Source organism: Diadema antillarum, unplaced genomic scaffold (genome assembly GCF_040938485.1).
Source record: "Diadema antillarum isolate AM-2024a unplaced genomic scaffold, OU_Dant_1.0 scf00000182, whole genome shotgun sequence".
In the NCBI taxonomy this organism is placed as follows: Eukaryota; Metazoa; Echinodermata; class Echinoidea; order Diadematoida; family Diadematidae; genus Diadema; species Diadema antillarum.
Window position 1 is genome coordinate 672886 of NW_027271071.1, and position 15597 is coordinate 688482.

At 37.6% G+C, this 15597-nt stretch overlaps 1 protein-coding gene across 1 annotated transcript in view; it reads left to right on the forward strand.

Annotated features, from left to right (window-relative positions):
* LOC139723178 (uncharacterized) overlaps nt 1-8782 on the forward strand; it is a 29847-nt gene extending 21065 nt beyond the window's left edge. Inside the window, exons 19-23 of the mRNA XM_071634436.1 lie at nt 1634-1729; nt 4529-4681; nt 5213-5315; nt 6417-6623; nt 8604-8782. Of these exons, the coding sequence (XP_071490537.1) occupies nt 1634-1729; nt 4529-4681; nt 5213-5315; nt 6417-6623; nt 8604-8782 (738 nt within the window). The remainder of the gene's footprint in view (nt 1-1633; nt 1730-4528; nt 4682-5212; nt 5316-6416; nt 6624-8603) is intronic.
* Nucleotides 8783-15597: the final 6815 nt, after the last annotated feature.

Here is a 15597-nt window from a genome sequence, read left to right on the forward strand (position 1 = left end):
GTTGGTATGCTTTCATTCATTTATGCCCAACAGTAAAGATAAGGAGCGCTGCTGTGAAACATTTCTTTTTTAGCAATTATATCTTTGCAAGATAAGGAATATCTTACTTGCACAAATTGAGAGAGAAGAAGAGATATGGAAAGACAAGAAAAAGAGATGAAGAGAGAGAGAGATAGAGAGGAAAATAAGAGAAAGCTGTGCAAGGAATTTTGTATCTATGCAAACATATTGAGAAAGTAGAACTTACAGGGTAAATTGTTGTTTTTTGTGTTTATTTCAAATGGTGAGAGAAGTTCTGTGTCTAAACCAGGTACCTTGTCCTTGGTTGGGTCTCATAATCTTTAAAACTGGGGTTTTAGGGATGGATTTCTTATCAAATGGAGTCTTTACTGGGGTGCAACAGGAATTAATGGGTGATCTAGATCTTGGTAAATATGAGAGTAGGGATGCAGTTCCTATTGGTGTCAATGGTTTTACATGGCGGTCAGTGGTCAACTTTTTGTGGTCATTAGTCATTGGAATGTGGTCATAATCATTGGAATATGGTCAATACATGATGTGTCTGAAACGGGATACAGTGAAGTCTTAGTGAAGTCCCTGTTGTATTTATTCTGCGCCATTGGCAAATCTACCTCAAAAGATGATGTCGATTATGTTTTTTTAATTGTGTGCAGTTCTTCTAACAGGGTGAGACTAAGCAGCTTGAAAATAATTGTGACAAATCTCGATATGGATTCTGTTACACTTTAGGCGTGTATATGAAGATATCAATGACGTGAAAATTATAGAGCAGGAGCTTACAGTTGTAACAAGAATTATACAGTGTATACTATGTCAGTGTGATCAAGGCTCTACTTATAGCTACATTATTGAGGAACATTCTCACTCTCCTTTTAAAGGAGAATCCTCAAAGGATAGCAGACACGGTTCCAAGAAAGAGTAGCAAGTTCAAGGCATCAGTGACATATCTGCCTGATATACTACTGCTTGAGTTCATGTGTGTGCAGATGTCAGTTTGCAGAACAAACATTAGAGCAAGAATGCAAAGTTGCATAGTTGTTTTTTCTCTGTCCTTGATAGTTTGTGCAATAGGCACAAGAAATGTGTGACTCAAACTAAAGCATGTCAGACTGCTGTATGGATGTCTTTCCAGAACTCTCATGATTTTATGTAGTGAACTAAAGAAATCTGTACCCTCTCATTTTGATTTTTAGTTTCCTTCGCAGTTAATCTTGATGCATGTGCATGCCAGCACACTTTCTGTCTAGTCTTTTAGTTTCAAAATTCTATCACAGGAACCTGTGATTTCTTTGCAGAGTTTTACATTGTATTTGTTCACAAGTGCATGCTCTGATGATTTCTTGGTAGTTTTTTGATATCTGTAATTCACAGCTTTTCAGCCTATCAAAAGAAAAACGCAAGTTTTATCTAATTTCCAATTTTTACTTGTATCTCATACCTGGTTTGTTAATAGAGACTAAACATTTTTAGTTACTTTCTTTTTTAGCTTTTCATTTGGTTTTCTGCTTTTCAATTTCTGAGTTGCCACCCTGTCTAAAATTATTTCTCAACGTTATAGACAGTTTTGTTTGACTTGTTGGTGAGCAACTCCAGATCTGACTCTCTTCTCTAGGACCTAGAGACCATCACTGAACTTCCGCTGTTGGGGGAATCCTTCTTTTCCTCAGAAGACGAGAGCAGAAATAAACGCTTTCTCAATCTCTCGAAGGTACACAAACTGAGCTCATCATCAAAAATTGTGCATGGGATAGCATCACATGACATCTAAAGATGTAGTTTAAAAAAAAAATCATCATTCATTTAGACCCATCATAGTACAGTTATTCCTGTTCTCCACAGAAAATTTCTCCATTTCATATCATTATCATCATCGATGAAGTAAGTTTAGTAGACCACTCATCAAAGACCTCATCTGTTAATTAGTGCCTTGTGGTATATCAGAATGAGATCTTAAAACATGCCTAGAGGAGGAGTAGCCACTGCGTACACATAACGGCATTATTATGCTGCCATTTGGTTGACGAAATAATAGATCTACAGACGCACCAGACTAGATGTAGTGTAGCGAGGGCTGCCCAGATAGAAGGGATATTACTGGATATCCACAAGATGCTACCTGTTACTAGCAATCCTACACATAGGGCTTGATAAATTGGCAACGAAAGTCCATATCATAGTTGTATACTGCAGTATGAATATAGTTTGTGCTGTCAATACTAGTTCTATATGATTATGCTGCAAGAGTGTATTTTAGATGACCTTTTGATTGATACGTTCATAGTGGGGAACCCATTTATATCCATATTTATTTAGTCTCACTGAAAGCTAAATGTTATCTGAAAGGCCTTTTTTTTTTGTACATCAGTTGAAATGTAAAGCATCACCCTTAACACCAGACATTGTTGTACCTTCTCACTAAAAGCTAAATGTTATCTGAAAGGACTTTTTTCCCCTGTAAGTTATGCTTTCCTTAAACAATTAGATCATTGTTTTGGAAATGAACAAATAAACTTGCTATTGTATCCTGTCACCAGTAATAGAAGTATCAGGGTAACTGGTTTTATAAGACAAGTGTCTGAAAGACAGAGAGGTCATTTTCCTTCATTTACATCTACATTTTCTCTCAATACGTCACTGGATTTTTGAATCATTTGCTCCAGTAGATCATGGTTGTAGAAGTGTTTTCATACTCATGTTCATGTAGTATGTATCTGTTGTAATTCATGATGTGCTATAGCAGCATGGTAGTATATGCTGAGATTCATATAGTCTTATTCACATTCTCAGTTGTACATGTGTAATGTTTCATTGTATTCATAAGCCACAGTCACTCTGCACGGTGTATCGAACATTTGTGTGTCCTTTCATTTATTTGTATGGAGTAGTTAATGTAGATTAAAGATGTCAACTATGATATGTTTACAAGGATTACTTAGATCAGTGAGTGCATTAGGAATACTGTTAGTGAAATAGCTATCCTAAAGAGAATGTCTGTGTGTCCTAAACAGTATGAAATACATCTAACACGTTGGATGGCAGCTTCTTGTACATCAGGTGAATTGAAAAGCATCATCCTTAACACTGGACATTTTTTGTACCGTCTTGCCTACTGCTTTATTCAGCTGAAAAATGATAATCTTCCTTGACATTAGCATACATGCAGACACATTTTTTTTTCTTATCATTATAATTGTGAAAATTGTGGGTTGGATGCAGATATTTCAGTTTCCAAATAAGCCTTGAAGCTCTGCCATTAGGAGGAGAATTTTCATGCAGATGAAAGATGGAAGACAGTTTTGATTTCTCAGTAATGTGTAGAATTGATACCCCAGACAATACATGTATGTAAGATGTAAAATCATCATTATTATTATCTTTTTAATTATTATTATTTATTCTATTTATTTATTTATTTATTTATTATTATTATTATTTTTTTTTTTGGGGGGGGGGGGGTGAGAGTACTTAACTTTGTTTCTACATGAATGAAAACTAAATGACTGCCCACTTAACTTCCAAGTGTATGTAACCTTACATGAAAAGGTTAACTATAACCTCAATAGATGTGTGACATGATCTACTTTTTAATTGTTTATGTGATGATTGAGTTGCGTAGCACTTATCGACAGTCATTACCGGTTGCTGTAACTTATTTAAGTTGTTTTGCTGTAACTGTAGCAATATGATATACAATGTATTATAATTTAGCAATATTTTCTTGAATACTGCCAATCATATCACTCATCTAAACAAAGATATATGCTTCATTCCTAACAAATATAACCCACCCATAGCTGCTCTAACAGCAATGCATTGACTATATATGCTTGAATTTTCTAGTTAACCATGTGCTTGAGGTAAGTATAAGTATGTCTGCTGACGTGTACTGCATCACAATCTTGCTCGGATTATATACAGTGTGTATTATATTCTCAAATTATGGATCATTACTTTGCTTGTGTTTGAGGTTTGTAATGCAAAATTGTAGAAACTATATGCATTTCCAAGGTTAATGACCGTATCTGTTACTTGAAAATTTAAGTAAAATGTTGGATTCAATGACAATTTGACAACAGTAAAAGACCAATTTAGCGGATTAATATTCAACTAAGTCAGGAAATTTTAACACAAATCACTTTTTCTGAGTAATTCTTCTGAAGTGTAGGACCCAAAATATATCTCTTGAGAAAGCTTTGAAGTTTGAATATATTGCAGGCACATACAGTGGTAGGATTGTAATGTAACAGAAGATTGAAATGGTGTCAAAGAATAATCTGAATGAATGATGCTCTTTCTTTCAGCGATTTCTGATATAAGATGACTGCAAAATCTTTAAGCTTGTTACACAAAAATTATCCTGATTTGCAGTCTCAATATAAGCTGAGGTTATGTTTAAATGTATTTTGAGTTTTTAACATTTTCAGACTTTTTAAATATTCTTCGTAAGTTCTTGGTCCAATGCCCATGTCTAACCTTGCACCACTGGGGTGCTTTGTGCGATTCGTAGGTGGCACTGAAGCAGCTGTTGCGCCAGCAGCGCTCAGCGGCCCTCGGTCGCATGAAGGAACAAGCGAGGGAGCTGGAGTATATTGAGGAGAACATCTACCACGCCGGTCGGAAGCTCAAGGCTGTGACAGAGGAGAACATGAAATTCAGAGGGGTGAGATGGGCATTTTGCTAATCAAAAGTTCAGGAGCATTGCATGGTTTGTTGAGTATTTTCTACCAAAATGATTAACATTGTATAACACTCCTACGTCTGTACAAAGTATTATGCTGTAATTCATTTAATTTCAGTTAGTATATATTCATTTTTGAGAATGACGATAAATTGAACAAACCTTGCCAAAAATCACAGGTTCTATACAGAAAAGCTAGAATTTAGAAAAGAAGAAAGTATGTAGTGCAGAGCATTATTCAGTTAACTGCAGTAGTTTATCTGGCAGCACAATCGCACTTTATCACTTGAAGTCTCAATTATTGCCCTTGACAGGTTTGATGTTAAGAGCAGCTCATTTAGTTCATGATGAAGTACCAGCGCACACTTTTATCAATCCATAGTATGGCACTTGACATGTACAGTTGTATAACAAGGTGAAAACCAGACTGGAAAATATCTTCAATTGCATGATTTACACGGGAGATGGGATATCCTCAAAACTGTATATTCATACCATTATCTCATATTTCAGGCTCTTGAAAAGATGCACAAGGAATGCACCTCCATAGAAGGACAGATTGCCCGACATAGCAGCCTGGAGGAAGCTCTAGAGAGACAAGTTACTTCTCAGAGAGGTGAGTTTGGATTGGCTCGACATGTCTTAGGCAGTTTTCTTGCCATAATAGTAATAATAATTAATGATTATGATCATAATGATAATAATAACATGAATTTGTATTGCTCCATATCCACTGTGTAGAGCACTCAAGGTGCATACAATGTATACATACTCCTACGGTCTCTTGATACATTATTTCCAACCAGCACTAACAATGCTCACTCTCCACTCCCTGGGGAGCATTCCAGCCAGTCGCCATTTTACAGGCACACACATGCTGATCAACCAACATAAACTTTCTCATCCTACCTGGTACCCATTTATACACCTAGTTAGCAATGTGGACAAAGTGCCTTGCTGAAGGGCAAACGTGTCAGGCTTCACATGGGCTCGAACCCTCGAACCATACAGCACTCATGTGATTCATTTGTGTCTTTTAGTGCTTATATCACAAATTAATTTGAGGGGATACTGTCAGGTAGATGCATTGTAAATGTTAATCATATGTCAACATCTAGTAACACAGGATCAACAGGTGTTTCAAACACCTTGAAGTGGACTATCTATTTGTGATCATCCATCATTGTACATGATGCTGTTGCATGCGTCAATGCAGCTATACAACTGTACTTGTAACATTCTAGTATAATTCACCTCTGAGAGCTTCTTCATGCATAAAGTCATTTAGAGCCTTGAGATACAATGTACTTCAAAAATTTTACTCTGAGTTAAATTGGAATTGTTTAGTAGATATTGTCATCTTATGTATATACATTTTCAGAGAATTGGACCTTCTGCATATTGATGTGTCTTCTTCTCACTGTTATTGTGAATATGATAATGATGGTGATGATGATGATGGTGATGATGATGATAATGATAGTGAAGATAGTGATGAGGATGATAATGATGATGATGATAATGATGACAGTGAGGGTAGCAATAAGGATGATGATTATCGAGAATTGTTATGGTGGTTGTCATCATCACCCTGCATTTGTCTTGCCAATTTTAAGCCATTTGTGAGATAGCCGACCTGTGCATGAGGTGGGATTCCAAGGTAAGACTTTGTAGGACCAATGTCACATTTCTAAGTGTCCTGACCGTCTATTCACAGGTCATTTGGAGATTGGCTGGGAGAAGGACCGGGCCCTCCAGGACGAGTTTGCCCAGCGGGACCAGGTCTTCCTGGATGACATCACTGGTCTGTGTCGCCGTGCCGACCGGCGGGAGCAGGTGGTGTCGGACATCACGGAGAAGCTACAGCAGGAGATCATCATGTTGGCCTCACTGCTGGAGAATGTGGCTGAGCGAAGACCACTAGGTAAGGCATCCCATCCACTCGATGTCTGACATCATCCTTCATTTGCATCATTTCCTCCTAGATGTCTCCAGCTGTGCATTAACTTGCTGCTGTAGGGAGCTGAAGATGCCATACATTTCTTTTTATCTTGATATAATACATCTCAGAGGTTTTCAGATGTTACTATGTTACAGCTAGTAAGCGTGCCCTATCCATTTTGCCTTTCATTGCTTGTCAGAGATCAGATGGCCCATATTTTTGTGTTCACTTTTCAGCGTGTCATTGATGTTGATTAGAAAGTTCTTTGAAATGAAGAAGTGACATTTGAACATCAAGCAATATCTATATTACCTTTTGTTGGTCATATACAACTATTGTAGGTACAGTTTTTTTTTTTAATGCTAATCATGATCACATAACAAAATTATGTTTTACTTCATGACAATAATGTACTAACTCATTGTCTTACCAAACTGTCTTGATTTCAAAAGGACCCATTTGGTAATGTATATCAGTGCACAGGGAGTTGTGTCTTGGTCCGTCATTCAGTGGTGTCTGGTTTAGTGTAAGATGTTGCATGACTGGGTCAGTCTTATTGGTATTGCAATTTGGTATCACTCTTTTGGTGCACATGTCATCGTACGGGCATGGGATAGATATTCTTGTTTTCCCGTACCCCATCTTCCCTCTCATAATATGGCATTGTCACAAATTCCCATGGTTCATCCAACAAACAGCCACCTTAGTTGTTCAACATTGTCAAGTCTGATCTATAATGTGGATGAGAGAAAAAATGTGTTGGAAAAGTATATGTGTCGTGCTTGGTCGGATTAGGCATGTCTTACCTCATTCTATATTCAAACTTCACAATGTCAAGAAAATGTCACACACGTGGTCCTGTTCTTCTTTAAACTGACACATTGACTGAGAACTTGTCTTTTTTTTCAGCATGGAAGTTCATGGTGCTTTTCATTCATTCATTCATTAATTCATTCATTCATTCATTCATTCATTCATTCATTCATTCATTCATTCGTTCATTCATTCATTCATCCGCTTGTGTATTTATTCACTCATTTATTGTTCATGCATTCAACTTTTCATTCATTCTATCACTCATCTTTCCATTCATGTAAACATGTGGTCAGTCCTTCAATCATTCATCCACTCATTCATTCATTCATTCATGTGGGTTCATCTTTCTGAGTCACTATGCCATTGTAGATAGCAATATGAAAGATTTGTGTTGGTATTTGGGCTGTTTCATTGCATGGTCTTGGATGGTGCAGAGGGTCACATCGTTTAGCTCTACAAAATCATTATGTACATGTCTCACAAAATGCCCTGCCTTCATTGAACAATGAGTGAATACAGAAGTAGTCTGTCACTACTTTAAAATGTAAGGGAAGTGTCACTGATGAAATTGTATTATGAGCAAGACGAGTTGTTAATACCTGTTTTTTTATGAAACAGTCAATACTTAGTGGTTACAAAGGACCCTTTCAGTATCGTGATGACAACTAACAGTATGCAATTCACAAAGACATTAACTTGTTCGCTAGTGTTACATGAAAATTTTGAATAATTTTTGAAAAACAAGGTGACGCATTTGTCATCAGTCGAAGACAACCATGCCATAACTTTTTCAGCTTGATTATTTTTGTCAGGAGTTGCATTGAATCTTGACATTTTATCTGAAGAAAAAACATACTCTTGCAAAGACCCAGCAAATGCCTGCACTCTTTAATTATGTTGTAGACTAGTTCATTTTTGTAGTGGATATGTGTGAATATGCACATTTGGGCATCATACCAAGAACTGTTGGAATGCTTGAGGTAAACCTCACAAATGTTAGTTGTAGACTGAATTAACAACAGGCATATGAGACCTACAGGTATGCTGTGACAGAGCCTTTATAAGTCTGTACAATTGAACATGGGGAGTTTTGCAGAAGTAGTAAAACATGCATTCATAACACTCTATTCGCCATTCTGCCGACAGACACCGCCCAGGGCAGCCGACCCACCACTGTCCCCCGACCACCCACCGTGCTGAGGGAGTATCTTGAGTCTCGCACCAACCTCCTCACCCAGGCAGGAGGTGGGAGAACGGAGACAGCTCTACCCAGTCATGGCAACCTCCTCTCCAGGCAGAAACCCATTACAGCTGAGAAGAAGTGAATGTGTTGACCAGCAGGTTTAACCCATTGAGGAAGGACTGATTTTGCTACAACACGCATTTCCCATAGACACCTGACCGAATATACTCAGGACTCGTCCTCAACGGGTTAAAGTGTGAGCAGTCAGCAGGTGTAGATCATTAGTGACCAAAAAATGAGACTCTTCTATTTGCATGACCAATGTGATCTGCAGTACATGATTAGTCCATTGAGGACAAGCTGACTTTGCTACAACACGCATTCCCCATTGACACCTGCATAAGTATACTCAGGACTAGTCTGTAATGGGTTAAACGACCATCACATGTCCACAATATTTCTTGTTTGAAAGACAAAATGTTTTGAAAATCTGACATAGTGGCACATCTTCATCATATAGTTACAATCTTTAAGTTCCTGTTTTCACCACAGTACAGATTTACCCGGAATACTTTTGTGAAACTGAAATGCCGATATGATCTTCGGATTAAGACATGAACAAAGGTCTTATAGCCAATATCTCTTCACAGATCTTATTGGTCATGCAAATCAAAAGCTCATTATGAGAACCGAAGCTTCTAGCAACTTTGTGCCTAAACTACCCCCCCCCCCCCACGTTCCCTTGGTATTGCTCACATAAGGTGGAAAAGTGTCTATTTCAGGAATGTAATTTCCGAGGCGAGTTCATCCATTAAAGACACTACTAACCATAACAAAGATCCTCCACAGACCATAGCCCCCAGGATTTCCCAGAACTACCATAACTGTAGAAGGGTTGATTATATGCATCCCTGCTGTGTCTGTTGAATGGTGTATTGCAAGCTGAATCTAGAGAGAATGGTGTCAAATGGTACTTGTTAAGGTTAACTCACAGTTTTCCTCCATCAGTTGACTGAAGAACTAGAAAGGAGAAACAAAATTAAACTCTGGTGTGTCTCTCTCTGCTGCAGGACTGGTCAGAAGCTTTACAGTCGAGTAAACTGTCTCAAATCTTTGTTTCTGCCAGTCCATGGTCCTGTTGCTTTAAACAGGAACAATATGGTACCAGTCTCCACAAGTAAAGTGAAGTTGCCTTCATCCAATTTAAATGACTCATGTTGAGCCTTGCCTATTCTCAATAGGGCAGTCTTACCGGTAATCTGGCAGAAATGTCTCTAGGAAGTAATTTTGAGCCAGATGAACAAAATTTCAAGTGTGCTTAAAGATGATGTTGAAGTGCCTCACCATCCACAAAGCCACCTTGACTAGACTTTAGTTTGTACCCATGTGCCTTCACCTATTACTTATATAGTGAATATGTGGTACCAATTCTTTGTTTTGCGATAGTAGCAATTAACCTTTCTCCATTTCTGCCAAAGTGAAATGCGACTGACGATATCTATTCCTGTGCTATTTGGATACAGACTTGGCAAATTGCATGCAACTATGTAGCATGCTTGCTGGACAGCAGGATTTATTGGGTTGTTTGTATTTGTATTTTTTTTTTTGGCCCCATGTGTGTAGATAATTGCTGTTACTATTTATAAGTGCAATATTTGTAAATTACTTTAGTGAAAGTGTGTGCAGGGTATGTGTATTTCAAACACTTGTTCATTAGCTGTAAATTTGGTATACTGTCAGTGGTTCTATGCACAAAGTGGGTCCTTTGTGCGGGCCCAGTTTGTGGTAATGGAGTCATGCCATGAAAACTATTTAACAGCTATGGCACTGTGTTTAACATAGTGAAAAATTAACCCTTTCTGTGCCAGGGACTTTAGACAGTGTGTACAATGCTATGGGGTTTTTGAGCCAATCAGCATTCAAACCACACAAAGGGTTAATATGATCCAGTGAAATGCAAAGGTGTGCAAGAGTTATTTGGTATGTCAGAGAATCTAGCCATGGCTTAGTTCTTCAATGTGTCTTTACAACTAGTGTTGAATGAAAAGTGTAAATATGTCTATATAACTTTATTCTGTAATTATTCTTGTGTATATAATGTGCCTATCTCTTTTAATTTATACAGAAGTGTACTTTAGTAACATGTATTTGTGCAATGTGTACATTGAGTCATCATTCACACTGTAGATGTATGAGATGAAGTGAGATGAGTTTGAACAAAAATGCATTGCAGTTGGACAGTATTTAAATGTACAATGTACTTGAAGCCAAATACAATTACTGTAGTTGAATACAACATAATATAATCATACTGTATGCATTCAAAGACAAGAGCTTTATGGTTGCAAGTAAACCTAAATCATAAATATTCATTTTTCCTTCCAAGTGTGGCTAACAGATTAATTTCAGCTCAGGCAATAGCTCTGCAAGTGTCCTTGATTTCTTTCCACTATGCAAATTATTTTATTTTTTTATTTTTAGTGTTTTCCAGTTGGTAATTCTTTTATTTCTTATTTCACATAACAGAAAAAATTGATTTGCATGAGTCGTCTTCATCACTAGTGCCTCTTCATGATATGTTTCTCCAATGCAAGTCTAAATGAGCAAATTTAAGCCTTTTGCACCAGAACTGTATCACCATGCTGTGCAAAAGTAATAATATTGGTTCAGAGTAGAGTGAAGGTAAAGTGCCGTCCGGTACAGTAAACACTGATCAAATTTAACTGTTGTGCTGTAATAGAAAGAAAGATGAGAGGGAATTACACATGAAATTGTATTGTTCTCACTTCTAATGCGGTAAATACGGTATCACAAAATGTCTGTACGACCATTTGATGCAATAACTCTGCCTGCCTATGATGTTCAAGTTCAGTTGCAGCTTATTCTGTGCCTTTCTCTGATCTCAGCATGAAGATACAGCTGTATTATATTTCAACCATAAATGATTGATCACAAACCCTCTTATCCTTTGTTTGGTTCTGTTATTGGGCTACTATTGTTTGTTGATGAAAATTTTCTAAGATGGGTGGCATGTGCTCTGTGTCATGCTGGCGCAATGTATATGAATTTTCAATAATTGTGCATGAAGTAATACATGTAATTGTAGAATCTAAAAAGAACATGTCTTCATGATTATGCATTTCATACTGTACATGAAGGACATTGTTCTCTTTATATTCTCCATGAGGTCATTTTTTGGTGTCTGTGAACAAAAACACACACACAAAAAAAACAACAACTAAAGATAAGCAAATCTTGCTCGACATCAAATGAATACTGGACTACTATGCAAAGATTTAATTCATTGTAAAACACTGAACCTACCTCATCCAACTATCATGTCATTCCTGTTAATCATGGTCCATCTATCTTTACCATCTGAAAATTACAAAATTACAAAAGAATATGGACAGCTGGGGTTTATTTCTTTTGCACTTTTTATTCTCATTTTCTGTTTCAAACATCTCATTCACTTTTGCATATTTCTCACTTTGCAATTTCAGTCAAACATGATCTCATGTACTTGTCACTGGTATATGTCTGACATGAAAAACAGTAACGGCTGTATCTGAAACCACACTGCTCATCAAGATGGGAAATCAGCCTTTGTTTTTTTCTCTTTACAATACCATGTGCTGTTGGTAAATTTCTACAATTACTCAATACTGTGATGTTGGAGTTGCTAGATCGTGAAACAATGGCCTCTTTGGCAATTCTACAGTAAGAGCATCTGTAGCACCACAAGTTATTGTACTGTTATATAATGACATAATACTTCTTGATATTCACACACCTTGTGAAATACTTCCCTGTGATTGGTCAGCATTGGTCAGAGATGACCTCTCGCTATGTACACTAACCACCTCTCACTACACTGATCATCACTGGTCAGGTAGTCTCAAATGTATCTTCCAAACAGTACTTTTAGGAATTGGGTTACATGTTACATCAACACCACAACTTGAAAATACCACAAAGTAAGCACCTGATAACAGCCAATGATGACTAAAAATGTTGGCCACTATGTGCGTTTGTTTCTGCTTCAAGTAACGACAACAATGGGGAGCTGTAGATTTGCAACGCGGATGTTTCAGACGACAATTGCACTGGCCGTTCTCTCTCCCTACGCCATGTTCAAAGTAACTTTGGATTACGCGGAGACGCAACCTATAAAAAAGTAAAATGGCGGCCCCATATGATCAGTGCATAATGTAGCTCTTTACGTCTTAAATTGAGTGGACATAAAAATAGCCCAGAACGTGTAGTGATAACTGAGACGACGTGAGCTATAAATAGATTGATTTTGATGAGCACTTTTGCGCATGCTCAGAACAGTTTTTTTCCCTCTGAACGTCCACATAAAAACTAAACCAGGTGATACGAACGGGAGAAATGGAACAATGATAAACACCTTCAGCTAACAAAAAAGCTAATCCGTTTCCTGCACCCTTCATTCCTTGAGTTTTAAGCCATATTTCAGCAAAAGTTGGCTATTCCAGGTCACAAGACCTACATTCAAATAACACTGTAATCCAATCACTTATGATGATTCCTATTAACATGCATTCTTTTCCTTAAAGCCTAGTGCATACAACCTAAACTAATTGATGTTACAAAGTGTACTGAATCTTGTTTGGCTTCACTACTTCCTTCTGAAAATGCTTGAATACCAACTGGCAACATAAATATCTTACATGAGGGAATACTATGCACAATGCCATTGGACAGTTATGACACTGCAGTTCAATACTATATGCCAAATATTTCATGAGGTTTTTATTTTCGCGAATTTTACGAGTCAGCTGCTATTCGCAAAATTAAAGACACGCGAAAATATTGACTCTGATCCCAATATGAATGTGACATATGCGTATATATTTCTCCGTTCAGTACAGACTCTATGATCGCGAATTTAACCACCTGTGAAATCGTTGGGAAGTCTCGATTCGTGAAAATTTAGACTCGCTAAATATGTGGCGTATTAAGTACTTTGGACCTGTTGTGTCGACCACTAGATTAACAAACCTGTTTAAAATACAGACTTTACTGGAAGTTGTCCCTCTACTCACGTCTTAGGCAATACAAATGTCCCAACATTTTGTAGTGTGAAAATGCTCACACACTTTGCGCACTGTAATACTTACTCAAGAATGCATAAACATGAAAATACTGCAGTTTGTTTATGGGCTTAAGTCCACATACACTTATGCTACACTTAGTTGTGTTACAAATGTCCATGCTTTTAACACGCAAATTTCATCTAATTTAGCAACAAGTAAAACATTCAATGATGAATACAGTGTTACACACGGTCCTTTCACAGGGCCTTCAATACTAAGGCTGTACATGAACTTGTGACTGGTCACCTTATCATACAAGAAAAATGATGTCAAATTCTGGCAATGTTAGTAAGCCTCACAATAAATGTTGATGCACAAACATACCACAGCACTATGCCAAATGATGAGAAGGCAGTACATGGTGCACCAACTGACCTGTTGTGCAAGTCGTCCAAAACAAACACATGAAAAACACTGACTAGAGTTACATCTAAGCATGAATACAAACCACCAGACAGTTTTAAAATTTAAAAGTACTAATATTTGAATGATGCGGATGCAGCATAATAATGTTTGTCACTCATGCCTCAGGAGAGTGGTAAAATGATGTGTTAAGTTACACACAGTAATGGGTTTAAGTTGTATAGAGGGAGGTGTGGCATTAGTAAGAGATAAAGCCAGAGAGCAGTGAATTCTTGGAATAGCTGATACTGTTGAGACAACATCAGTTAATGCCTTCAAGTCTAAGCTCAATGATCACTGAAAATAGAAGCACAACAAATTTAATCCAGATTGCATAAATTGACCACCCAGTAGATACATCACATGGAACTCTTAAGGCTCAGGATTGGATCTTTTGAATGGCCCTCTTCAAGTCTTCAACTTACTGGGCATCATAATAGGTACAATGGTGTAATTGAGGTGATAGGTAATTCAGATGTGCCACCATGAATTTCAACATTTGCTCTCTCGAGATAAGCAAACAACATATTATAATTATACTGATTTGTCCCAAACCAGTCAGTGATTGGATGAGTACGATCATGTGACAGTCAAGCATCTTGAGGGAGGTGTAAAGCATTCATCTTGAGACTTGAAACCTCCCTCAATGGCATTTCAAACCCTTTGGATTGAACATTCTTTATGTTCCCTCCCCTGTCAATCATCACCCTGATTTCTAAAAGCAACATCATCGTAATAATATACACATGTACATGCTAAGAAAGAAGCGCAAGGAAAGTCATCACAAGAAATATTGCCACACCTTACATTTACACAGTTTACAGTTAACCCTTACCATATGACAGTCAGATATCGTATACACACAGTCTTTGTACAGCAACTGTCAGGTTTCAACAAGCAATGGGTTAACGAACAAGTCCCCATCACCCCTCCCTCTCTCTCTCTCTGTCTCTGTCTCTCTCTCTTTAAAGCTCTCTTCTCCTGCTCCTATTTCTACTGCTGCTGCTACTTCTACTTCTACCACCACCACCACTACTACTACTGCAAATACAACATACACAAACTGTATTTGAACAATTTGAATGGGGATTGTCACGGTTCGACAAGAGCTTGGCCACATTTGACCTCCTTTGGGATTGTAAGCACCGAAACATTGGCATATGGGATCCAGTAGTACCATGTACACGTATCAAATATATGGGGAAATGCCATAAATGGCAACTGTGTTAATTGACTTCATGTGTGGTTGTGAGTGATCTTAATCACACTTCCATGTTTAAATAGAACATCACAGGTTCATCTAAAGTAACCACTGCAAACTTCTGCAAGTAGTACTGTACCAGTCATCATTCCCTACTAAGGTTGAATGCCCACTGACTACTCCATAGTGATGTACTGCAATACAAGTACTGGCATGACTTTAGTTCTTTGGAAG